The following is a 24,804-nucleotide window of genomic DNA, read 5'->3' as shown; positions in this document are numbered from 1 at the left end:
ATGTTCAATTGGAGCATCAGAATTCTTCTCATAATAAAGTTTTCCACAGGCCAGCACACGGGTCTGTTAGGATATGATTGCTATTCTCTGACCCCAAGTTCGTATAATCAGAATCAAGTTTATCCCATGTGGAGAATTTGTACTCTATTTTGTAATCAAAAGCACGCATGTGAGAATTGATCAAGTCAGATAACAGATCATTGGATGTCATGCAACTTATTTAAAATGAAGCTATAACAATAAGTTTACAGAACGGTGAAAACTACAAAACAACTTGCTTTCAATAAATTAAAATTGTTCACAATGCAACATATCAAGGGTAGGACCAACAGAAATAATGTCATTTTTTCATTCCACCCAAACCTTGCTGTGTTCATTATGTTATGGGCAAACGTGGCTGAGGCCATCAGCATTCAATTAAAAGCTTGATGTCTATTGGCAACTTAAACAAACTATTGCTATGTTTTCTTTTAACAAATAAAAGAGAGAAAAAAATACAACTCAACTAACTAAGACAACCACGTTACACAGGAAGAGCTTCTTCTAATGAATCTGGGGCACCACTACTACCGTTGAGCACAATCACATTACCATCGGAGTCAGCATCAACTATAACTGAGTCACCCTCTTTAATCTCTCTAGCAAGCATCTTCTCAGCCATGCTGTCCTCCAAAAGTCGCATTATAGCTCTTCTTAGAGGCCTAGCCCCATAACTCGGATTATATCCTTCGTCAACCACCCTCTCCCTAAATCTTTCTGTTACTGAGAGATCAATTTCCTTGGCTTTCAGTCTATCAAACACCTCCTTCAACATTATGTCTGCTATCTCCTTTACCTCCAATTTTGTGAGTTGCCGGAAGACAATCATTTCATCCAACCTATTCAAGAACTCTGGCCTGAAGTATTGCTTCAGTTCCTCAGTCACCAAGCTCTTGATTCGGTTGTAACTGCTATCCTTCTCATCATAATCAAGGTCAAATCCTATTTTACGGCCTCCTTTCTCAATCACACTGCTTCCAACATTTGATGTCATTATAAGAAGCGTGTTCTTGAAGTCCACAGTTCTTCCTTTGCTGTCTGTTAATCTTCCATCTTCCAGGATCTGAAGCATCATGTTGAATACATCAGGATGGGCTTTCTCAATCTCATCAAAGAGTACAACAGTGTAGGGACGACGCCGAACTGCCTCGGTCAGTTGACCACCCTCAGTGTAACCAACGTATCCAGGAGGTGAACCAATGAGTTTGGAGACTGTGTGCCTTTCCATGAATTCACTCATGTCAAGCCGAATCATGGCTTCTTCAGAACCAAAGTAGTATGCAGCCAATGCTTTGGCCAACTCAGACTTCCCCACACCAGTTGGCCCAGAAAAGATGAAGCTGGCAATTGGACGGTTAGGGTTCTTCAGTCCAACCCTGGCTCGACGGATGGCCCTGCTTATGGCTTTCACTGCTTCATCCTGACCTATGACTCGCTTGTGTAAAGTCTCTTCCATCTTGAGGAGACGATCAGATTCATCAGTTGAGACTTTCTCCACAGGAATACCAGTCCAGGAGGAGACAATATGTTGTATGTCAACTTCAGTCACCATGGGACCTTCATCTCCTGCCTCGCTTTCTGCCTTACTCATCTCCTTGCCTTTTTCTATAAGTGCAGATATCTGGGCCTTAAGATCCATTTCTCTGTCTCTTAGCTCTCCAGCCTGCACAGAAATTCATGAATCATCATCCCGCTAATAGCCAAAATAATTAGCCGATATAGTTGTTGTAATTGAACAACGAACAAACCACTACACTGTTTTTTAAACTCGACAAAATATAAACATAAGTCACTTTGAAAAGTTTGACAAGGGAGGGGGATGTCCTCCTTTCTCTGTTAAGGTAAAACATCACTTCCAAAATTCAAAATGTTACATTGTCACATTGAACCAATGTGGTTTGGTGTCCAGATAATGTTCATTGATCATAAAATGTTAGAAGCTAAATCTTCAATCAAAGCATATTTACCTTTTCAAAGTCTTGATTGCGAACAAATTCTTCTTTCTCCTTCACAATCTGCCTGACCTCCTTGTCAAGCTCTCTTGCTTCTTCAGGTAACTGGAAGCAAAGCATGTATGTAAATGTAGCAAAATTAGTCCAATAATAGACAAAAGATCTGGCTGGTTTAAGGATAGGTAGACGAACAATATACCTGGGCATGTTGAAGCCGGACTCGAGAACCTGCTTCATCAATTAAATCTATAGCTTTGTCGGGCAAAAATCGATCACTGCAGGAGATGCAATTATTTCTAAGCTACAAAATACTTAAGATACACACCATGAAGAAAATAACAAGACATAAGAAGTGTTTTAATTAATTTATAGTAGACTAGAGTTCCGAAATAAATCTAAATATTGTAATACAGTTTAAAGAGATAAATTAATATACATTTGCAAAATTTCCAGCAACATAAAAATTAAAAGAAAAAAGGAAACTTGTCTGATCCAGCATAAATGAATAGAATAGGTAAAATGAACAGAACGTTTAAATATGGCAAACCTAATATATTGGTGTGACAGCTGAGCAGCGGCTACGAGAGCATCATCTGTATAACGGAGCTTGTGGTGAATTTCATAGCGTTCTCTAAGTCCTTTCAGTATTTGTATGGTTTCATCGACAGTTGGCTCTGGCACTTTAACTGGCTGGAATCGCCTCTCCAGAGCTGGATCCTTTTCAATGTGCTTCCTATATTCATCTAGTGTCGTGGCTCCTATACACTGCATAAAATTTCAGGCACACACTTTCTTAGAACAGTTCCAAGCAAACAGTAAGTAAGTGCATATGTTAACTTGAGCATTGCAGTAGGTTTAGCATAAGCATAACCAGATACCTTCAATTTCATTCTACTGCTGAAAACACAAATGCTTTTTTTTTTTTTTAATAAAACATTCCAAAACTAAATACTGAAAATTCCACATTATTTAATTCAACTAAATGCCAAAAGCAAATGATCATTTATCAGAATAGCAAATTGAAATATCAACTCACCAGGCTTATTAAACAATAAGTTTTTAACTAATTACAATTTAAAAGATTGAACAACCAGAAGACTAGGTATTCCTTTCTCTAAAATAGACTTGCAAGAATAGCCTAAATTTACCACCAAGGCAACAACACAGAAGAGAACAAGTTTTTTATCCTTTTGCTTTTTAGTTTCAATGACAAAGTTCAAGAGCAATACAAACTCAATTCTTTCTCCCACCCCCTAACACGTCACATAAATTGATTTGGAGGTAAAAATAAATAAATGGCAATATATCCATTTTGAACTTGACAAGTACCTGCAGTTCACCTCTGGCAAGAGCTGGTTTTAATATGTTTGCAGCATCAATTGCCCCCTCAGCTGCTCCAGCTCCAATTAGAGTGTGCACTTCATCAATAAAAAGTATTATCTCATCACTTTGTTTGATTTCCTCCATTAGTTTCTTCAATCTCTCCTCAAATTCTCCACGATATTTAGTTCCAGCCACCAGTAGACCCATATCAAGGGTTATAACCTAAATTGTGCAGAACAAAGGTTTCATGTTATTCTGAACTCCCCAAAAGTATTTAAACACCAAAAATCCAAGAACTTTGGTCGATACTTATCCAAAACTGAAATACAAAATATCATGCAAATAAATGACCATAAATGAGGCCGAGTGCTCTAGTAATGATTTAACCAATCTAGAGGCAAGAAAATTCCTCTGTAGTTAACATGTAAAATACTCCAAATAAAAAGTAGAAGAAATAGGATATTATTTTTTTTGTCTTAATCCTCTGGTTCATCAGGGGAAAGGGGTCCTAATTAATCCGGAGTTTGGCCAAAAGGTAAGTAAAGTCTGACTAAGAATTGTTTCCGTCAAAAATCAAACTTAAGTAGTACTCGAACGATTCAACCTTAACTTCAGCACATTAACCACTTGTGTCCTATCACTTGGTTTTATCCGATATTATTTAAGAATAACTTCACATAGATTCAGTGAGATGAACATGTTTATACTTTATAGTAGTATAGTACTGAAAACGAAATAGTAAATCAGCAGAATTACCCAAAGCAATTTATTGACAGTAGGAATCAAATAATTTCTACTAACCTTCTTTCCCTCTATGGTTTCAGGAACATCACCATTTGCAATCCTTTGGGCAAGACCTTCAGCAATAGCTGTCTTGCCAACCCCAGGTTCCCCAATAAGACAAGGATTATTTTTGGTACGACGACCCAAAATTTGAGTGACACGTTCAATTTGTTGCTGCCTACCCACAACAGGATCCAATTTTCCCTGTAATTTTGATTTTGGGAGAGAGGGAGGGTATATAAGAAAAATAATTATACTTTTACATAAATGAAACCCCATCTTCCATCTGGCATAAAGAAAACTGGGAACTGGCAATAACCTCTTCCGCTAGCTTGGTCAAATTCGTGCCATACTCCTCCAAAGTTGGCATCTTATTGTTATTACTACTTCCAGGGCCAACAGTAGCACCAACACTGTCAGCACCCTCACCAACCATGCGGATAACCTGTAACCATCCAGTGGGAGAATACAAGAAAGATTTACACAAGAGATAAAAAAAATATATTCACATATGATATAAATTAATGTTAAAAATAAATGAGGATATAATACTAGCCTGAGCACGAATATTGTTTGGATCAGCACCCAAATTTTCAAGAACACGTGCTGCTACACCCTCACCCTCTCGAAGGAGACCAAGAAGCAAGTGCTCAGATCCAATATAATTATGACCTGAAAATTTCAAGGAGTAAGCTAAATTAAAAATTGGAGTCCTTTCTAATTCTGAATCTAAATCAGGATCCTATCCTTCTTAGTAACCAATTATTTGATGGGGTAGTTTATCCAATCCTCTTCTTTATTATTTTGTTCTTTTTCTATAAATGGCTAAAACTTAGTTGATTCAAGTAAAACAAATTAAGGAACATGATCAAATATAACCAAATCACCTCTATCCTGTTTCAAACAAAAAATGGGAAAACTAGTGAGAAATAGCCATACGGATTAAAGGAAGAAAATTCTAGGCAATACAAATATTTTTTGCAGCTAAGTAATTATATATACAAAAGAACAGACAAGGTGTAAAACAGCATTTACCAAGTTGGCGAGCTTCCTCCAGTGAGAATTCCAAAACACGCTTTGCCCGGGGAGTAAACGGAATCTCAACGGCAACAAATCCACTACCCCTTCCAATAATTTTCTCCACTTCAACCCGAGCATCTTTAAGATTAATTCCCATTGACTTCAGAACCTTAGCAGCAATGCCGGTTCCTTCGCCAATAAGACCCAATAGAATCTGTTCCGTTCCAACAAAATTGTGCCCCAGTCGTCTTGCTTCCTCCTGGGCTAGCATAATGACTTTGATTGCCTTCTCTGTGAAACGCTCAAACATAGCTTTAGGTACACATCTTTTAGCCCTCTCGCGCCTAGAAGTTGTATTCAACGGAAAAGTGTGGCGTGGTCTCGACAGAGAATCCATAGGATTAAGAGTACGTAATCCGGAGAAACTCGACATTCTTAAAGCAGGCATTCGTAAGGTGCTCATCATTTTGACAGATCTTTTCGATTTTCCTGATCCCTTATGCTTCCCGTGCCTTTGCCCACTCAGTAGGCCAGGCATACCAGTAGACTGAACTAAAACCCTAGCCATGATCCCTGAACTGTCCGCTGCATTGATTAGGGAAACATATTAGCTGACAAACAACACAAATAATTGAAATAACAAAATGCACTCAAACAACCAACCAAAGGTGCATGTTTCGACATATCATTATGAAGGACAAGAAACCAATATCAAGCTGCCAAAAGGTGCAAGTGATAAAACTAAGAAGCTATAAAAATGAACAGTGGAAATATATTTCAATGAAACATTTGAGCAAACACATGGGGCGCTATTTGGGCAGGACACAAAATAATTAATGGAAATAAAAAAGTAAAAACATTTAAGCAAACATCTGGAGCGCTGAACCATAGGCGAGGAAAAACTGGACAAGAAAAGAAAAGGGTAGTGACAAGACAAATCCTCCGAGTTTGAAAACCTAATTGAAACACGAAATAGTGGATAGGAACTTGGCGAAAAAAATGAGAGAAGAGATGAACTCGAACTCAAACTCAAACTCACCGGAAGCTAAACTAATCGATTGAGTTGGACAGAGAAGAGAAATTGGAAGAGAGAAGGGCGTGGTTGGGGGAGGAGGGAGAGGGAGGAAGAAGAAGGCAATGAGATAAAAGACACGCGAATTTGTTATTTATATCATGTTGATGACTGTTTTCTACAATTTCGTTTTTGGTTTAGAAATTGTTTTATAAATTACTGAACTAATTTATTAGAGAATTTGAATTTTTGTAATTTAAAATTTATTGTTTGAATATTTTTTTATGAAAAATTTAAAATTTTGAAATTTTAAAATAAAATTTTAAACAATTAATAATTTGGAATTTCAATTTTTTTTAAAAATCTGAGAAATTAAAACCATATCTTTTTTTTTATTAATTTTTTTTATTTTCGTAATTTTAATTTTTTTATCCAAACACAAAATTTTAAAAATAAAAAAATTTTAATTAAAGTATTTAAAATTCATAAAATTTAAAATTTTTCAACATTTTAAATTTCTCTATCCAAACACACTCTTATATTTTTTATTAATCAAATATTTTTATTTTTATTACCCATTTATTAGTAAGGTAAGGTGAGGATTAAGTTATTTGTATCCACAAATATCCAATTATTATAGAAATTACTTTCATATCTTTACTTAAATACTGCAACATAAAAGTTGTCCTAAATTTTTGTTATTATTAGATTTTTTTACTTATTTTTAATTAACAAAAGATTTTCATGTCTATTTTAGTTTTTTTGACATCTAAACTATTAAAAAAACATCAAAATAATTTAAAGTTACGGTGACAATATCTTTTAAAACTATTTCAATTATTCTTTATTTTGTAGTAAATATTAATAGATATGCACTAATGCACGCAGATTATCCATTTAATAAATATTCACACAAACATGAGACAAATAATAGTCTAGTCTATCAGGTGATTTTTTTTTTCAAGAGTGAATAACAAGAGTTGTTATTCCTCCTGCTTCACCTGTTGTGTTCTTTCTTTTTTAACACACACCATCTTCTATTAATTAAAATTTATTAAAAATTACATCTTATTTAATGAACCACTCTTGTGATTTTACTATTTCTAATAATTTTTAACCAATGATAAAAATGGTGTTAAAAACGATAATAATACAATTGAAGTAATTGACAATGGACATCTAGGAGAACAACAATTAATGCATATAATTCAATTCGTACTATCTTCAGTCTTTTTATAAGAAATAAATAAAAAAAATTAAATTAATTACTCTTAATATAATGTAATAAATTTAAATTTATTTTTAAAAATCTATGAAATTGATTAGTTCAGGTAGTTATTATTTTTAAAGATATAATTGTAATTCAAAAGATATAAAGAGTGTTGTTTATATTATTAATAAGATTGAGATAATTTTTTCCGCAAACGAAAATGACTTATATTGTTAATAGACTCATGAATGCATTTATCTGCATGACAAATGAATAGTTTTTCATTAATAGACTTAACAATAAATTAAAGAAGCCATTTGTTAAAAAAAAAAAATGGTGCTCGAAAATCATATAAATTCAGACACCATGAATCCTAAAACTATGTTTGGTTGCTCATATATACATTGGGAGTGTTTATATATTTTTTGTTTATTCGGAATCATATTTTTGCATTTAGTTTTGAGTCTTACTGGTTAACAAATAAAAGAGGAAAAAACTTATTAAAAATTACATGGAAGTGTATTTTAAAATCATAGGAGAGTATAAAATTCCTCATAATGTTATTTTTTAAAAATAAATGGAACATAAAAAACAAACATTAGGGTTCAAATTCCTCATAAACTAAAAGTTTCCTTTCAACAAATGCCCGTAATAATATCTATATTTGTGCGCTAATCATCATGCCATGTGTTACCTTTTCTCTTATCATTTTTCTAAAATTATAAGATTTTCTTTATTTTTAATGATTTAAATATATTTAGTTCCTGTAGATATTATTTTTTTAAAAAAAACTATACTTTTTTATTTTTAATCTCTATATTTAATAAAAAAAAGACATCATAATTCTAGTCTTTCATTGAAGATTAAAATCACATTTTTTTAGGAATTAAAAATGTATTCAAATCTTTTCTAAGGTCATATATTTAAAGTAATCAATACATTGACGCAATTAATATAATTTTTAATTACAAATTTAAATGTAATTTTTTTTTTGAAAACTAACCTAACTACTTATTTGAATCAAAAACCACTCTAACTCTAATTTTGCTAAACAAGTTTTATTTCATGCCGAAAATTAAATTTAAAAAACAAAAACACAACTACTCCAAATATGCCTTAGAGAACAATGCTCTACAACGCTATTATTTTTCAGTTCTCATTATCACAATAATTATCTTATCATACATACACTTTCCACTCTCTTCTCCCTATATTTCTCTATAATATTTACGGTGAAAAACTGGTCTCATGACAAAACAAACAGGCTTGAGAAAATAACCGTGCATTTTAAATGTCAAAGGTCGAATGCCTCCTGCAGCAAAGCAAATGTGGTTCCGGCAGTGAAAATTCCTATCTATAAATTTGAATGATTTAGTTGAAGGGTGAAAAAAAAAATAAACAGATTACGATTGCACGATGTGTTTACGATCGATCTAATAATATCCTTTAAGTCAAAATGCATTATATCCGAACCAGTGTAGCTAAATACATTATGATTGAGAGTACCAACCGGAACCACCGGTGAAACTTGACAGACAAGCGATGAGAACACCAGCAACACTTGACGGGTTCTACCATGAACATATAATCCCAAAAGAGGGAAGAGGGGAAAGGAATAATAGAATAACCAGCTGTACACATCAAAAGATGAATAACGATTGAAACAAAAAATGTATATACTCCAAAAATTGTTGCTCAGGGTTCTTCCTTGACAAAGTAACTCTGAGGCAAGGAAAATTCTTCTTCGTGAGTAAGCAAATCAATCTCGTCATCATCTGTTTTCTAAGAAAGATAAACCACTACAGTATCAGCTCTCAAAATCCATGGCACAATGTTGAAACCTAAACCAGAAACTAACATTTATAAGATGAATGTGAAGAACCACAACTTAACGATAAATACCAGCATTTCTAAGTTGTAGAACCGATCCAGCAATTGTAGGACCTCCTCAGAAGAAAATTGTCTGTCAAACTTCCTCCTTAGAAATTCCATCAGACCATAAAGGACAAAGTGACGATGTACTCCTTCATCAAAGCAACATTAATTGTAAGCATTAAATTTGACGAATCTTATCCAACTAGAGTTAGCTATCTAACACGGGAATAGTTTACAAGGATAAAGTGATTATCCATGACCCATCTTGGCATTACCCTTGATAAAATAAGAAATGCAAAGTATTAAAGAACAACTAAACAAGCAGCATTTGCACGTAATGCTTCATATATGAAACTCAAGAAAGTGAAATTGCAAATGTTCACTGTTTACTTGAAGGTTAATGCACAAAATTGATGAAAGATTATCAATCAATGATGGTATATAATTGAATTTTACTATATTACTTGTTAACTAGTGTTCAAACTCTCTAGCCAGATATCACGTACTGCAGAAACGGGAGAAAATTTTACATTTTCTCAATTACAAAATCTCAAAGTAAACAGTACCACCACGCAGCTTAATGCAGTATGCCTTGGCCTCACTTCCATTAACACACATAGCATCTTTTCTTTAGGATCCCCTTTTCCTTTCTAGATAACAAATATCATAATCAAGAAAACATGCTCAAGATAAATAAATCACCCTCATTATCCAATTTGAAATCCATTATGACTATTATTAAAAAGGATTTCATCCATACAAACATCTTTTGTGAACTGTTGAGCATTCTAAGTATTTGCATCTATAAAATAATTAGAATTGGTGTGTTCTATAATTAAAAACAAATAAAATGAACATTAGTATCTTGTCCAGGAACAAAATAGAAAGACAGTTTGAACTTGTTATATCACTTATGGTGGAGAAAACATTTACAATCCAAAAATGTATTGACAAATATAATGCTTCCGTAATTTCATGACCCTATCTTTTGGGAGCAGGATTCATTTCAGGATTAAACGGCTTTATCAGAAGCTTCCCATTTTGGCATTCTCTTTCCCCAAAAATTAGAACTAGTTAAGTTCTTTCCTAGACCACTAAGCTGCCTCACATGACCAACAAACTTTTCTACCATCTTTTTTCCTATTTTACTGCTCTATAGATTTTTACTGAATAAAAATCAATCTTAAAAGGAGTAATCTAAGATAAGGTCATCTCCCTTGATCTCATGAATCTGTTAATAGATAAACTGAGTAACCATATTACCAAATTGCAACTTTTGAAGTTCTTGTAAACATTATGAACCCGTTTGGTGATCAAGAATCAGGATATGATCAGATATAAGAGCTAAATAAGAACATGATATGATAAGAACATTATTATGTTATTCAATCATGTATTTGATATGTCGTCATAGTAGCAAACAGTGGCGATGTTGACAACAATGACGACATCAACGGCGACAATGATTGTGGTAATTACAATGGCAGTGATAGTAGTAACGACAATGACGACAGTAGCAATAACAGTGGTGGTGGCAATGGTGACGACGGCATTGATAGGGTAGTGATGATAATGATGACAGTGACGGCAATGGCTTTGGTGGTGGCGAAAACAGTTGCAGTGACGGCAGTGGGAGTGATAGTGACAGCGGTAGTGGCGATTGCCACAATAGTGGCAATGACAACAACAGGAGTGGTGGTGGTGGCAGCAGTGGCAGGGGTGGCGATGACAATGACAAAAGTGGTGGTGGCAATGGGGAGAGGGAGTAAGGGAGGCAAAGAGAGCAACTATCCTATCCTATTGTTTTCCAACCAAACTCCCCCCTCTAAGAAATACACAATACAAGATAGGATAAACAAATCATATCCTATTGGTGAACCAAACAATTAATTACAGCATGATAAGACAGGATAAGATAATTATCCTATATCCTATCCTAACCACCAAACAGGCCCTAAAGGTACCACTATATATCTTAAATAATCAATTTTAGGAATGATCCACAAAGGTTGAAATTGAGAAAATGACCACCCTCCCCAAAGAAAAAAACAATTCTAACTAAAATCAAAATCCCACTTACTAGGAAGTCACATAATGCCAAATCCCATAATTTGGAACTATAGTCCACACACCACACAAACCACCAGGACAGGAAAGTATGGATATCAGACATCTTGCAGCCTTATTCTTCACAAGTTTACTGTTTTCTTTCTAGTTAAACAACATTACTAATTTCATTCTGCTATTTCTCCAGTTCAAAACAACAAATCATATTTTACATTTATTTACAATTTTTAATTATACAAAAAAATTTACCCACATTTCATTTCAGAAAGAAAAAAAAAACATTATATTTCTTTTTAACTTGTCAATACCCGAATTGTTGTATAAAGATATCCATGGTCCTCAAGAATTATGTGTGTATGTGTGCAAGCATGTGTCTATTAAAATACCTTGTAGTTTCATTGGAGGGTAAATCTCAAGAGCTTCCAACAATCTCAGCTCCAATTCAACCTGTGACTGCTCCTATCACCATAACCATATGTCAATTCCAATTCCAATTCCAAATTCAAATTTCAAAGAGAGAGAGAGACCTTGGGGAGAGAGGAAGCAGAGGAAGGAGGAGGTTTGCAAGGAGAGTGGACAGACATGCCATCTTGCTCCTCCTCTTTGGGCTTCACAGCCCTTCCACCACTGCTCATTTGTCTTTATATACTGATCACTGCAGTAAATATCTCAGATTGCATGATGATAGGAATATCTCAGATTGAAACTGCAGTAAATAGAAATTAAAAATTGCAAAGAAAAACACATTTCATAACTACAAAAAAGCAGTTAACCAATGCCAATCATCATGACAGTGCACCTTGTGCGTTAATACCAAATAATGAACTGTGTGGTGTCATGCACTGTAGTCTATATGAGAAATTGTGATGGAAAATGGACACAAACAATGAACTACGAGCTCTTCCCAGTTTTGTTTAAGCAGAAAGAATGATATATTATCTAAAATATGAAAAATTGATTATATGGAACTAATGGATTAACCTAACAAGAAGTATATATTATAAACATATTACTATCTTTTGTCCTAATAGCTCAAATTGGGTCCACATTTAACCGGTATCACTACACACATCAGCAGCCAACCAATATCCACCTTTTGTTAATCCAGGTGGCAGTGTATGTGGTTAGTTCAGATGCATTGTTGGCGTTGAAGGTGTATTATTGTGATTGAACAGTTTGCGTTCATTGTGAATAGTGAAAGGTGTAAGCACACATGGCAAGTCTTTTCAGGTAGCCAGAGAGTTCTTCTAATCTTTTATTTCCAACTATTCTCAGCACTCTAGATTTTAATTACTCGATGGTCTCAGTGGTTACAAATTTTAAGCTTGCATACAAGGTTTTAAAAAATGGTCTGCGACCGTGACCGTGATCGCAATTGCAATTTCGGCCACAACGGGCAAGGTTTTTGGAGTCTTGAAAACAGCATCGCAACCGTAATTGCAATCGCATCAGCTGTATTTGTTCACAATTTTCAACAATACCAAGAATCGCGATGAAATCGCAACCACAACGTAAAACCTCACTTACATGTGCAGTGAACTTCTCGAGCATTACAATGTAAGGCTTCCCCTTTGTTTTGGACAAGAGGTAGGTATAATTTGAAAAAACAAAACAAAACAAAACAAAACAAAACAATAGAAGCAACAAGAAATCAAGAGAATAAAGTGAAATCACCAGATCAAGAAAATATTTAAAAGAGAAAGAAAGCAGTAACTGGAATCAACGAAGAAGGCGTAATCTTACCGAACAACGTACGCACACGAATAGGGAACAAAATGTAGAAAGCATAAACCCTGAAGAAGAAGCGGAAGCTCTTTATAGTGTCAACTGCAAAAGACGTTTCTTTCAATTTGGGTCGATTATTTAAATCAATTAGGCCCAATTTTATAAAATCTCCACATTAATATATTTTTTAACGAGAAAGAGGATTATCCACCCAAAGTGTTTATCCCCTTAAACCATTAGTCACTCAACTCAAAAAATTTTAGCTTTTTCTCGATCATAATTTGAGTAGTGTCTTAAAAAATAAAATTTATGAGAAAATTAAAATTCAAACATTTCAATAATTTAAAAAAAAATGAAATGTTTTGTGTGAATTATCGATTCCCATATTAGTGACTCAAATCATATTAATGATGAATTATAATTCATTCATTCATTTACTTTTTTTCATGGGATGAGAATGACTTATCTTAATAATAATCTTTATAATAAATAAGAGGATAGAAGGAAATTAATCATAATTTAAAAGTGAACATAAATAATATATGATACTAGAATGTTTATTACATGCTGATAGAATAAAAAATTAACAAAAATATCATAAAAGTAAAAGTAATTAAATTATAGATTATAAATAAAATAAACAAATTAAACTCAATTTTTGTTTACAAAGCCTTCAGTTAACTTTATTCATATGCTTAAGTCACTATCTTATATATATATAGAAAGAGAGAGAGAGAGAAAAGTGCTTATATTCTATTTTGTTGTTTCTTGTGCAAGTATTTCAAATTATTTTGGTCAACTTAGTGTTTAATTTTGTTATTTCAGTTATACATTAAATAGGTCCTTAAATTATAAGCATAAAATTATCTAGTTGCTAATAATGTTTTAGTTTTTTAAATTATTAAATAAAACCTTCAATCATTTTATTCATTTCAGCTTTTGAAAAGTTCTCTCATCTATTTTTTTTCATTTACATAAGTTAATTTTAATTGAAGATAAAAGTTTGATTTAAAAAAAAAAAGTTCTTACAAGTACTCTTTTGATAAATTTACATATAATTTCTTATGTGCTTTTACTAATGTTTTTTAATCAAAACTATAATTTTATCTTGATAACGGGCATAATAAAGGTTCACATTAGAAGTCCACATAGAGTATAAGGTGAGATTTTAATTCTTATTGATAAACAATAACAAAAATATTTAAGAAATTATATTTTTGCTTAAAGTGATTTATTATCAAGTGAGATCTTCTGAGCCATTAAAATTATAAGGACTAAAATTACTAATAAAGTATGATATAGTTTATAGATAACTATATCCTTAATTATGTGATTAAAGGCTTATTTCTCAAGTCCATGTATATGAAACTCCGCGTGCCTATATGATAAAGCATGTCAACATGTTAAATAAAGACCTCAATACTTGACTCTTGGTCAATATTTAATAATTTTAAAGATTTAAAAAGATACTTTCTTAATTTAAGGCACTAATGTCACTTGTTCTCATAAATTTTGATACTAATTCAAGTATATTATTCTCTTTTTTTTTTAATATTTTAATTTAAAACTATGGGCGTGCGTTCGTCATGTACACGTATCTTAACAATTATAATTTGTTTTAAGAGGACTTAATAAAAAAAAAACAAATACTTTTAACATCATTTTATTGCTGTTTACTCCCTTGATGATATTTATGAGTTTTCTTTCTTATTTTTACCCCTTAGCATTTCTACATTGTCACCCCCATTTTTTAGGAATATATGGATACTTAGATAATGCATTTTTTTATCAACACTTACATTACGTATATACATGATACATAATTGATATTGTTCAATTATTTATATTTGTATATTACTATTTTTTTTGTCTTAACCATTTGGTTGACTAGGAGAAAAGATTCTAACTAATTTAAAGTTCGCAAGTTTGATTAATAATTATTTATGTTAAAGATCGAACTTAAGTACTATTTGAATAATTTAACCTTAACTTCATCATTTAACCACTTGTATCCTATCACTTTATTTATTTAGGCCCAATTTTAAGTGTTCATGAATCATTTTTGTCTTCTAAACACCACATTTAAATTGTTTCTCTATTTCCTTTGCCCACCCTCACTGTTATTTGCATTAGGAACAATTTTACTATTGTCATTACTCAACCTAAAGTCTTGATTGAATAATTTATTTGGACCCAAAATCAACTCAATCCAGACACAAAATATATGGGATAATATTGGGTCAACCCAACTTTTTAACATAGTATCTTTTATAGTTTTTCTACACAATATATCAATCCTGAAATTGTGTATTGTTCAATTGTAGAATGAAAGAAATATAAAACTCAAATGAAGGTATAGTTTGTAATATATTTTAAAATGTTTTAGCCTTTTTTTGGTCTTGGGGTCTTTCCCTTATTTTCACCAAAAAAAAAAAGCCAATTGATGTTTTAAAATCTTAAAGTCTAACCAATATTTTTTCCCAAATATATCTTTATCTAATATTCCACCACTATTGGGGAAAGACTTCAAGGATGACAATATTTAATAAGGATATTTTTGTCCAACTACAATAATATGTTGCTTTCATTAAAATATTTCTTGATCTATGTGCATTAAAAATATGAGAAGGTAATATTATCAAATATTTTTTATAATTAATATACAAATGTTAAAAAAAGTTTAAGGGGAAAACTTTAAAAAATAGTTAGGGGTGTAATTAGTAAAGAAAAAAAAGGGAGTGCTAAAGACACAGGCCCATAAAAGATCATCGATTATGTATGGCCCTTACATATAGTGGGCTACATAGCTACATGTTTAAAGCTTTATGACCTAAGTGATTTGTTAATTGTACTCAAAGAACCAGGCCTGATATTATGCATGTGGCCGATCATAAGCAAGCCCACCCATTTCTCTCTTTATTTGTTGAAATTTGAATACGATCACAAACACTTGGTGTCTAATGAGGGAGGAGGTGTTTGACATCTCAACTATGTTGGCACCTCAAAAATCACCTCCTCAAACCAGCAGATCCAGGAATAGATTAATAGTATAGCAGAAAAGAAAAGAATGACAAGGCATGGGGCATAAACCAAACTCACGAGAACAAGTAGTGCTAACTCTATATAAATTTAAAATTAAAAAAGAACAATTTTATCCTTTACAAAAAGCGTATGCAAAAAATTGGGACTAGTAGAATCCCACAAAAAAAAAAAAAAAATCCATCTCTATTACTACTGTGAGAGGCTAAAGTGCCTGCACAAGCATTCCTCTCACGGTAGATATGACCTATTAGAAAAAACATTGATTTAGACAAAAAAAATAATTCTATCTTGGGAATTGCTTGCACTTGTTTCCTTTTTGTTTTTCCTTTGCTGCCTCTCTATACCAAAAAAACACATTTGGTGAAAAATGGTACTGACTAAATAAAAAAGAAAGAAATTATGATAAATTTAACGACCATAAAAATTTGGTAAAATTAAAAAAGAAACATGATGCCTTATATATATAACTGTTTCACTATCATTATGTAATTTTAGTTTGACTGATTCAGTTAAATTATAATTTATCTCACACCATATATTTTCCTTAATTTTTCGTTAAATCCTTTTAAATTTTAAATATATAATCCTTCACTTGTCGGTAAGGTAAAGTCTTCTTTCATTTATTTATATTGAAATTTACATCTTACTATATAAAATTATAATATTTTAAACTAAATACATTAATGTTTTATACTTACTAAATTTTCTTTAATCTATGTGCATTAACCTTGAGTAGCAATAATTTCAAAGCACAGATAGACTGGCACGATAATATATGTTTACAATATTATCTAATCAAAATTTGTAGAGTTTACAATATCAAAATGTGGAAGTGAAACTAATTAACAAGAAAAAGAGATTTGAGGAAACAAAGTCAGCTGCGACGGGACCCTTTAAGATTTGAGATGAATCAGTGAAAAAGTGGTTTAGCACATTGTGGATACAAATAATTTGGGATGGCATACCCCACAAGACAAAGGGAAATTAAGTTGTATGTCCCATGCTCACGAGGTTAGTAGAGAAATAATAAAAGTAGTAGAGTATCTTCCTTTCCCATACCTACGGCACAGTGCCCTCACTGCAAACTTATTTAAGATTCTTGTCCCTCCCAGCTTTCTAAACCTATTGGGCATATCTTATGATTTCAAATTTCTATTCATTGCATTCAATTCTGTCCCTGAATTACACATGGATGATGCAAATACATTTGATTCAGTGGGTCCAAATATATAAGATTTGCCTATATCCATTATGATGCATACCTTTGAATTTTTCACGACTCTAAAAAATAAAGCTAAAAGGTTTTTTTTTTCCTTTCAATACAACAGGTACAGTGAGATTTTAAGCGTACAATGTCATGTAAATTATCCAATGACATGTTTGGCAACCAATTGTTTGTTTCAAAAATAATCGTTTTGTTCAATTTAGATATGCTTTTAGTGAATGTAAAATGTTGATTCATTTTTTATTTTTATCTCTCAAAAGGTTGAAATCATTATTTTTAATCAATCCATACTATTATGTGATATCCACTAACAACTTATATGTTTAATAGAATGTCATGTAATCATCCCATTCTCAGGTAATGTCACTAGTGCCTATACTTCTAAAATACTCTACCAGGATCAAAGTAGAAATATGTTCAATTATAGGGACAAAAATATTGGTTTGAAATTTTAGAGGAATGAAAAATAGATAATTTTTTTACAGGGGTGATAATAAAAACTTCCTCACTTTACGGGAAATAAAAATATTCAAGCTATTTTATTTTTTAAAAGTTCTCATAGTGGATAAAAATAATGATTGTTTTTCAAATTTAATAAGTTAAACAAAACACATACAGTTTTGAAATTTTCTATTTTTTTAACAGCTTAATGATTATTTTTTATTGATAAATAAGTGATTATTTCTCTGAAAATAATATTAACCAAACATGTTTGTGATTCAGAAAAAAATGTTTTTTGTTTTAAGTTTTGGTAAAAGTATTTTGAACTATTAAATGTGATTAGTAAGTGTATTTAAATTAATTTTAGACATTTCTGTCAAAAAGAAAATTAATTTTAGAAATCAGTTTTTTTTTTTAATGGAAGCGTCAGTTTTATTTTGAAACGTGTACTTGTAAGAAATTAATTTTATTATATAGATTAACAATATGAGACACGAAGTCTCTTGCCAGTAGATTAATCTTAATGGCTTTAAACAGAAATAATTGCTTTCTTCGTGTTTAATGAATTTAAATTAAGAAAAATTAACATTGAATGATATTGATGTGGATTTATATAAGATCGGAAAATAAAGCGAACGTACGTATAATAGATAAGGATAGATGAGTGTCCATACTGTGATGGATAGAGGTGAAATGTTACGGTTTGATTGGACTGAGTCTGCGGTGAAGATGAAGGGCTTCACGAGATACATATGATATTCATACATGTTACATTCAGCTTATCATATTCATGGATTCTCACTTAAGTTAATTTCTTTCTGTTTGCTACCGTCTTCCCTAAACCGAGATCATTAAGTTTAAAGTAGCACTTTTTTAATATCTATCAACACCTTTTTATCTAAATGAAATGTTTTTAAAATACCCACAAGATGTGAGATAAGTTGCAAGTAACCTAGGTCTTCTATTTTCAAATTTTAAAATGTGTCATTAAAATGATTTTGTGAGCACAAACTGGGAAGTTACCATTAACACTGAAACTTCAAAATTAGAAATTACTACTATATGTTAATATCACTTTCTATCAACGAGTAATCAAACTTTGTTTCTTAATAATAAGATTTAAAATCACATGTATGTTTTGAGACAAAAATATATGTTTCCTTACAAATGTTACATCCATGAAACAGTGGTTTATTTGTTTCATAAATAATAAAATATCGATATCTTTTCCTAGGAGGATGAGATTTTATTACTATATTTTTTTATTGATAATTTATGTAATTCTATTCAATATAATAGAATAAAAAAAATTATGAAATAATTATAGAATCATTGATTATGTAATTAGAACTTTTGATTTTTCGACTAAGTTTAGATGTGTCTCTGGAAGTTTTAATTTCTTAATTAATTATGAAATTTGGTGTAAATTTATACTTATCTCTAACTCAAATTATACCTTCCTCACTTTTAATTTTAAATTATACTTTCCTCACTTCATAAGCAAATTTATACTCTAATTGTAAACAAACATAACCATTTTTCATTTCTCCGTGCCAAAGAAACGACATTTGAGGGGATTAACTATCTGGAAGAAAAAAATTGAAAGCTAGCTAGGAGTTTAAAAGTGTTTTGGATTAACGGTGCAAACATACGTTGGGGTCAACCTCCGTTTTGAGGAAACAACAGTGGTGAAATAGTCTCGAGTTTTGTACTGTTGCAATTTGACTGAAGAAATAAACACACTAAAAGAGACAACAAAGTACTAGAGAGGAAAGGAAACATAGATGAGCAGGGTGGGTGAAACTTTCTAGTCTCTTCCACGCAAAGAAATAATAATATTGAAGTAATCACCAACCAAGAGCATTCGTACATAGAATGATTTATGTGATCCTAGTCCTGTTCCTATTTATCATGCTTGCACGGATTGGTTTTAACATAAAATTTACAAATTTCAGTTTCATGAACCTAATCATGATTTGGTTGGAATCATGAGTTCGTTTAGCAAAACATCAATTAGCTGGGATAACGCTTGTGACATGATGAACATAATAATAAAATAAAGTATGTTAATTATAGTGAAGATTAGGGTTGTAAGAAAATTGGATTCAATTCAATATGTTGAATTCAATCCAATGCAATTAGATTTTTATAGTTGGATTTGATTATTAGATTGAATTAATTTTAATTTAACGAACTTAAAATTGAATTGAATGATGAATTTAAAGTTTTGAATCTCACAAAAATCTAATACAACTTGTATATAATTAAATTACTAATATATAAACTATAAATTAAATAAATCAGATAAAATATTTTTATCTTAAAGTAATATATTATTTTAAAGTTTATATTTTTTTATTTATTTTAAGGTAATATATTTTTTTAATAAAAGATACTGTAAGTATATATTTATGATTTTTTTCCTTCAATTTATCATATGAATAGTATAATATTTTATTAATATTGATTTTTAAAAATAGTTTTACTATTTTTTAATTTAAAGATTTCTTTAAAAAAAATTCAAGACTTAAAAATATCACATTTTCATCCAAATTTAATCAATTAAAATTAAATTGAATTAGTAAAATAAAAAAAGAATATTCCATTCAACCCAATTAAATTTAATTATATTGGATTAAAAAATAAATAAAACCCAACACAATAGATCACTTACTCCCTAATAAAGAGAATTTTATTCCAACTCAATAAAAACAACTATGCGCGTCAACATTTTTTTTTCTCTCTTATTCAATATAGTTGGATACTCATGATTCAGCTCGAAATTACGGGAGAACAACTTGATGAGTCAATTGAATAATAAAGCCAATATTGATGATGCCCTCTTCCTTCTGCAACATCCTGTTCACCAAACTCAATCAACAATTACAGCTTAGCTAGCCTCGATCTCCCTCTTGTTGAATTCCCCTACCCCAACCAAAACCCTTTGTCGGAACACAAAAAACAAATGATGTCTGGTTGGATGCAAGACACAGCAGAAGAACAAAACTCTGCTTCTGCTTCATGGCCAAACTCAAACGCCAACAACGAATTAAGCTGCGTGTCATTGTGTGCTTACAAACCGATCTCCTCCCAGATCCATGAAGCAGAATGGCGGCACGTGCCCAACAACATAACACATACCAACGTTGCTGCTTCTGATAATTATAATCTGCTTCAACAACCATTGCACCCTACTAACCTCAACTTTCTCACTCCCAAGCCCACCTTTTACCCTTTGGAGATGAGTTCCGATGTGGGATTTCTTGACCCTCAAGCTTCCTTCACTTCGAAAACTGATGGTGATGTCTTCTTGAGCTCAAATAATAACCTTTTAACCCTTCCAAATATGAGCTCAAGCATGTGTGTGGTGTCCCCCCAACCCCAACAACAAGGAAGTGTTGTTGGATTTTCGGGTTTCAAGAATATTATGGGCTCTGATCATGATCACGTGGTGGAGGGTTCTAGAAAGGCCTTGCTTCTGAGCTGCAGGTCCAGCATACTCAGACCCCTTGAATCGTTGCCCCCATCAGGTTCACAGCCAACACTTTTTCAAAAGAGAGCAGCACTTAGGAAAAACTTGGCCGTGGCTGATGATAACTGCAAAGGCAAGAAGAGTGAAGTACTCATTGATAGTAAGAAGAGGGGAACGTGTAATAATGTTGGAGAAGGTGTTGAAGGTGGGAGTTTTGATGGGTCGGGGTTGAATAATTATGATTCTGATGAGATCAGTGATGACAACAATAAGATGGAAGAGATTAGTGCAAGGAACGGTGGAAACAGCTCAAAAGCCAATAGCACCGTCACCGGCAGCGGCGTGGATCAAAAGGGCAAGAAGAAGACAGGAATACCTGCAAAGAATTTGATGGCTGAACGCCGTCGAAGGAAGAAACTCAATGATAGACTCTACATGCTGAGATCCGTTGTTCCCAATATTAGCAAAGTAAGACAGACTTAATTTGCTTTTCGAACCAAACTTAGATTGTACAATTCTTCAAGGGCTTTTAATATTGTTATTCATGTTAGAAGTAGAGTTTCACTAATTCAGTAATCTCAATTAGTAATAAAGATTTGCTTTAAAAATACTATAGGGTTAATTATCATGGTAAAACTCCAATTTTAATTTTAAAAAAACACTTAAATTAAAGAATTGCATTTAAGTGTTGAATAGCTAGCTACCGCTTTGTTCCTCTTTTATTTATGAACTAGGGTTAATTAATCAATGTTCTAGTCCTAGAGCGTTCACAAGCTTTATGTTATAGAGAATACATGATTCATAAAACTATTCACTAATAAATCAACATATATATCATATAATGGCTTCAATGCTTTAATTGTTACTATTGGATTTTTTGACATCCAAAATGAGTTTGTTTAAAATGAAGATGGACAGGGCTTCAATCCTTGGGGATGCAATCGAGTATTTGAAGGAACTTCTGCAAAGGATCAGTGAGCTTCACAATGAATTGGAGTCAACACCAGCAGGTGGCTCTTCAAGCTTTCTTCATCATCCTTTGACACCCACTACTCTACCAGCCCGTATGCAAGAAGAACTTTGTCTCAGCTCGTTGCCAAGCCCTAATGGCCATCCTGCTAATGCTAGGGTAATATTACTTGCTTGGTCATTTCTGGAACTTGTCCTTTTATTTATATGATTCAATCCACATGGCTTCCATAATTTCTATTCCTATTTCTGGTTATCATATTATATATATATATATATATATATATATATATATATATATATGGACACGACAAGAAATACATATGTTCTTCTGTGTGCTTTAATGAGGTGGTGAGCTTTTGTTTGTTCTTGGAATTGCATGATTGCATAAATAGAGCATTTTTCCTATTTCCTTTTATATTTTTATTTTAAAAAATGACACATCAGTAATAAAAAAAAACCTGAATGTAATATTCTGATTTTTGTTATGGTTTTTTTAATTGCCAGGATACTATTCATATTAGCAAAATAATAATACTTTATTTTTATTTCCATAATGAAGAACGAACAAGTTATACTTCAAGTTATTTGCTGACAAATTTATATATATATATATATATATATATATATATATATATATATATATATATAACTTCTATTTTTACTATTATTTCATTTTGAAAATTCAAAAAATATTAAAATTTAACCGTAGTTTTAGATATAAATAAAAATAACATTCTTGATTTCTTACTCCTTAAAAATTGATCCTTAATATATAATATAGGTTTAATTACTCATTTGATTTTTATAGTTTCACTATTTGTACATTTTAGTCCTTATAGTTTAAAAGTAAACTTTTTTAGTCTCTATAATTTATATTTTAATTCTCTTTCACAAGATAATTAAAATATAAATTATAAGAATTAAAAAGATTATTTTCAAACTATAAGAATTAAAAGAGAATTAAAATAAACTAAAAAGATCACTTTTAAGTTATAGGAACTAAAAAATCATTAAAATGTAAACTATAAGGATTAAAAAGATCACCTTCAAACTATAAGAACTAATCGGTATAAATCGTAAAATTATAAGAATCAAAATGAGTAATTTAATCTATAATGTAATATTATGAAATGCGGCAAAGATTTTTATTTATTAAAGTATCGTTTTCTAATTAGATAATATGGAATGGGACTAGTATAATATATTGGCTTTAGCATTAAGCTCATGTGATGTAGATGAGCCAAGCCTTTTATGAATATTGGTTATTGCTAAGTATTCTATTCTCATTTGCAGTGAATAAAAAATAGAAAATATTTTATAAAATGTACATTAAATATATTAAAAACTTAAAAAAATTATTCATTAACAGATAGATGGGACAATAATTAGAATTTTTCATTATTTATCAGTATTATATGAGATAAAGAATTTCTTGATGATGAAACCATTCAATTGAATAGTTTTTTTTTTTTTTTGGTTTCCCGCCAAATACAGGTTGAGGTTGGGTTGCGCGAAGGAAGAGGTGTAAACATCCACATGTTTTGCGACCGGAAACCCGGACTCTTGCTCTCTACCATGACGGCTCTCGACAACCTTGGACTAGACATTCAGCAGGCAGTTATCAGCTATGTCAATGGATTTGCTATGGATATTTTCAGAGCTGAGGTGATTTTTTTTATTCTTTAATCATTAATTATCATTATAAAATCAAACCATGTGCATCCAGCTCATTAGGTTTTTAGATATATTAGCATTAAAATTCGTGCATTATACGGTTTTTTAAAAAACAAAAAGCAAGAAACAATAACAAATAAAAAAAATAAAGTGAGTAAAATAAAATAAAAATACTTAAAAAACTAGTTTTAATAATACTATTAATAACATATTATCTAAATATACGTTTCATATTACCTTGGCAATTACTTCATGTAGAAATGACTTTAATTTAATTTCTAAATATTATTGGTATAAAATTATGATTCGTCTAATTTTTAAAATAATTTATAGTATATAGTAGTTTTGTAATCAAATAACAGTCTAATTTTTTTAATACAATTAGTGTATATTGTTTACTCTATGAGTAATTTTTTTATACTAATTCTCTTAGTAATTTATAAAATAAATATTAATGAAAAATTAAATATGTTTAGAAACTATAAAATGCATTCAATCCTTTGTTTACTAAATAGAGGGATTTGTAAGACGTTGTAAAAAGATTCAGAATTATACATATTATATTTCATGTCCTTAATTGGAAGGCAGAAGTGTTAGTTAATGCTATTATTATACGTTCTGCTTCCCAGGAACGTTCCTGGCTTTATCATTAAGGTTACATTTTCTGTTGAGATGATACCTATGAATTAAAAATCATGACAATTATGAAGTGATGAGTTTTTTTTCTTCTTTTCAGCAACGCAACGAAGGTCAGGATGTCCATCCGGAACAAATCAAAGCGGTTTTGTTGGATTCAGCTGCTGGCTTCCATAGCATGTCCTAATTGCAAAAAACAAACTACTACTGAAAATACCTTTTCAATTAGTCAATTTAGCAATCTTAATGTTTTTAACGCTCAAAATTCAACTGTACTATATACAGGCTCTTTTAACTTCTGCTCAGTTGAATTAGGAGAAAATTTATTTTACCAAT

The 24,804-nt window shown here is 31.4% G+C and overlaps 3 protein-coding genes across 7 annotated transcripts; 1 reads left to right on the top strand and 2 right to left on the bottom strand.

Moving 5' to 3' along the window:
- Nucleotides 1-263: 263 nt before the first annotated feature.
- LOC100814891 (chaperone protein ClpC, chloroplastic) lies at nucleotides 264-6,314 on the bottom strand. The gene is made up of 10 exons (XM_003525383.5): nucleotides 6,157-6,314; nucleotides 5,133-5,702; nucleotides 4,654-4,769; nucleotides 4,417-4,542; nucleotides 4,116-4,301; nucleotides 3,321-3,536; nucleotides 2,539-2,756; nucleotides 2,191-2,266; nucleotides 2,007-2,096; nucleotides 264-1,702 (listed from the first exon to the last, which is right to left on the bottom strand). The coding sequence occupies exons 2-10, from the start codon at nucleotides 5,683-5,685 to the stop codon at nucleotides 524-526; spliced, it is 2,760 nt and encodes a 919-aa protein (XP_003525431.1). The 5' UTR covers nucleotides 5,686-5,702; nucleotides 6,157-6,314; the 3' UTR covers nucleotides 264-523.
- Nucleotides 6,315-8,779: 2,465 nt separating this feature from the next.
- On the bottom strand, nucleotides 8,780-13,159 carry LOC100306238 (uncharacterized). 5 transcript variants are annotated; one of them, XM_006579288.3, is made up of 5 exons: nucleotides 13,025-13,159; nucleotides 11,809-11,936; nucleotides 11,668-11,740; nucleotides 9,242-9,363; nucleotides 8,780-9,121 (listed from the first exon to the last, which is right to left on the bottom strand). In XM_006579288.3, exons 2-5 carry the CDS (start codon nucleotides 11,914-11,916, stop codon nucleotides 9,035-9,037), a joined length of 390 nt encoding a protein of 129 aa, XP_006579351.1. In that variant the 5' UTR covers nucleotides 11,917-11,936; nucleotides 13,025-13,159; the 3' UTR covers nucleotides 8,780-9,034. The 5 variants fall into 5 exon arrangements, with proteins under 5 accessions (XP_006579351.1, XP_006579353.1, XP_006579352.1 ...); XM_006579290.3 differs by having other exon boundaries at nucleotides 11,668-11,734; XM_006579289.4 differs by having other exon boundaries at nucleotides 11,809-11,987; nucleotides 13,025-13,136.
- A 7,310-nt stretch (nucleotides 13,160-20,469) lies between these two features.
- Nucleotides 20,470-24,804, top strand: ICE3 (inducer of CBF expression 3). The gene is made up of 4 exons (NM_001251662.2): nucleotides 20,470-21,654; nucleotides 22,097-22,315; nucleotides 23,653-23,823; nucleotides 24,569-24,804. The coding sequence occupies exons 1-4, from the start codon at nucleotides 20,680-20,682 to the stop codon at nucleotides 24,653-24,655; spliced, it is 1,452 nt and encodes a 483-aa protein (NP_001238591.2). The 5' UTR covers nucleotides 20,470-20,679; the 3' UTR covers nucleotides 24,656-24,804.

The sequence above is a fragment of the Glycine max genome, chromosome 5 (assembly GCF_000004515.6).
Source record: "Glycine max cultivar Williams 82 chromosome 5, Glycine_max_v4.0, whole genome shotgun sequence".
In the NCBI taxonomy this organism is placed as follows: Eukaryota; Viridiplantae; Streptophyta; class Magnoliopsida; order Fabales; family Fabaceae; genus Glycine; species Glycine max.
This window is presented reverse-complemented; position numbering and strand designations above follow the sequence as displayed.

Excerpts from the sequence above, each read along its gene's own strand:
- LOC100814891 (XM_003525383.5), bottom strand. The coding sequence starts at position 5,685 with ATGGCTAGGGTTTTAGTTCAGTCTACTGGTATGCCTGGCCTACTGAGT. Across the intron at positions 4,302-4,416 it reads TGACCAAGCTAGCGGAAGAG|GGAAAATTGGATCCTGTTGT; the intron begins GTTATTGCCAGT and ends TCAAAATTACAG. Across the intron at positions 2,097-2,190 it reads TCCGGCTTCAACATGCCCAG|TTACCTGAAGAAGCAAGAGA; the intron begins GTATATTGTTCG and ends CTTTGCTTCCAG.
- LOC100306238 (XM_006579288.3), bottom strand. The coding sequence starts at position 11,916 with ATGAGCAGTGGTGGAAGGGCTGTGAAGCCCAAAGAGGAGGAGCAAGAT. Across the intron at positions 9,364-11,667 it reads CCCTCCAATGAAACTACAAG|GAGTACATCGTCACTTTGTC; the intron begins GTATTTTAATAG and ends GCTTTGATGAAG. Across the intron at positions 9,122-9,241 it reads TCTACAACTTAGAAATGCTG|AAAACAGATGATGACGAGAT; the intron begins GTATTTATCGTT and ends TATCTTTCTTAG.
- ICE3 (NM_001251662.2), top strand. The coding sequence starts at position 20,680 with ATGATGTCTGGTTGGATGCAAGACACAGCAGAAGAACAAAACTCTGCT. Across the intron at positions 21,655-22,096 it reads TTGTTCCCAATATTAGCAAA|ATGGACAGGGCTTCAATCCT; the intron begins GTAAGACAGACT and ends TTTAAAATGAAG. Across the intron at positions 22,316-23,652 it reads GCCATCCTGCTAATGCTAGG|GTTGAGGTTGGGTTGCGCGA; the intron begins GTAATATTACTT and ends CGCCAAATACAG.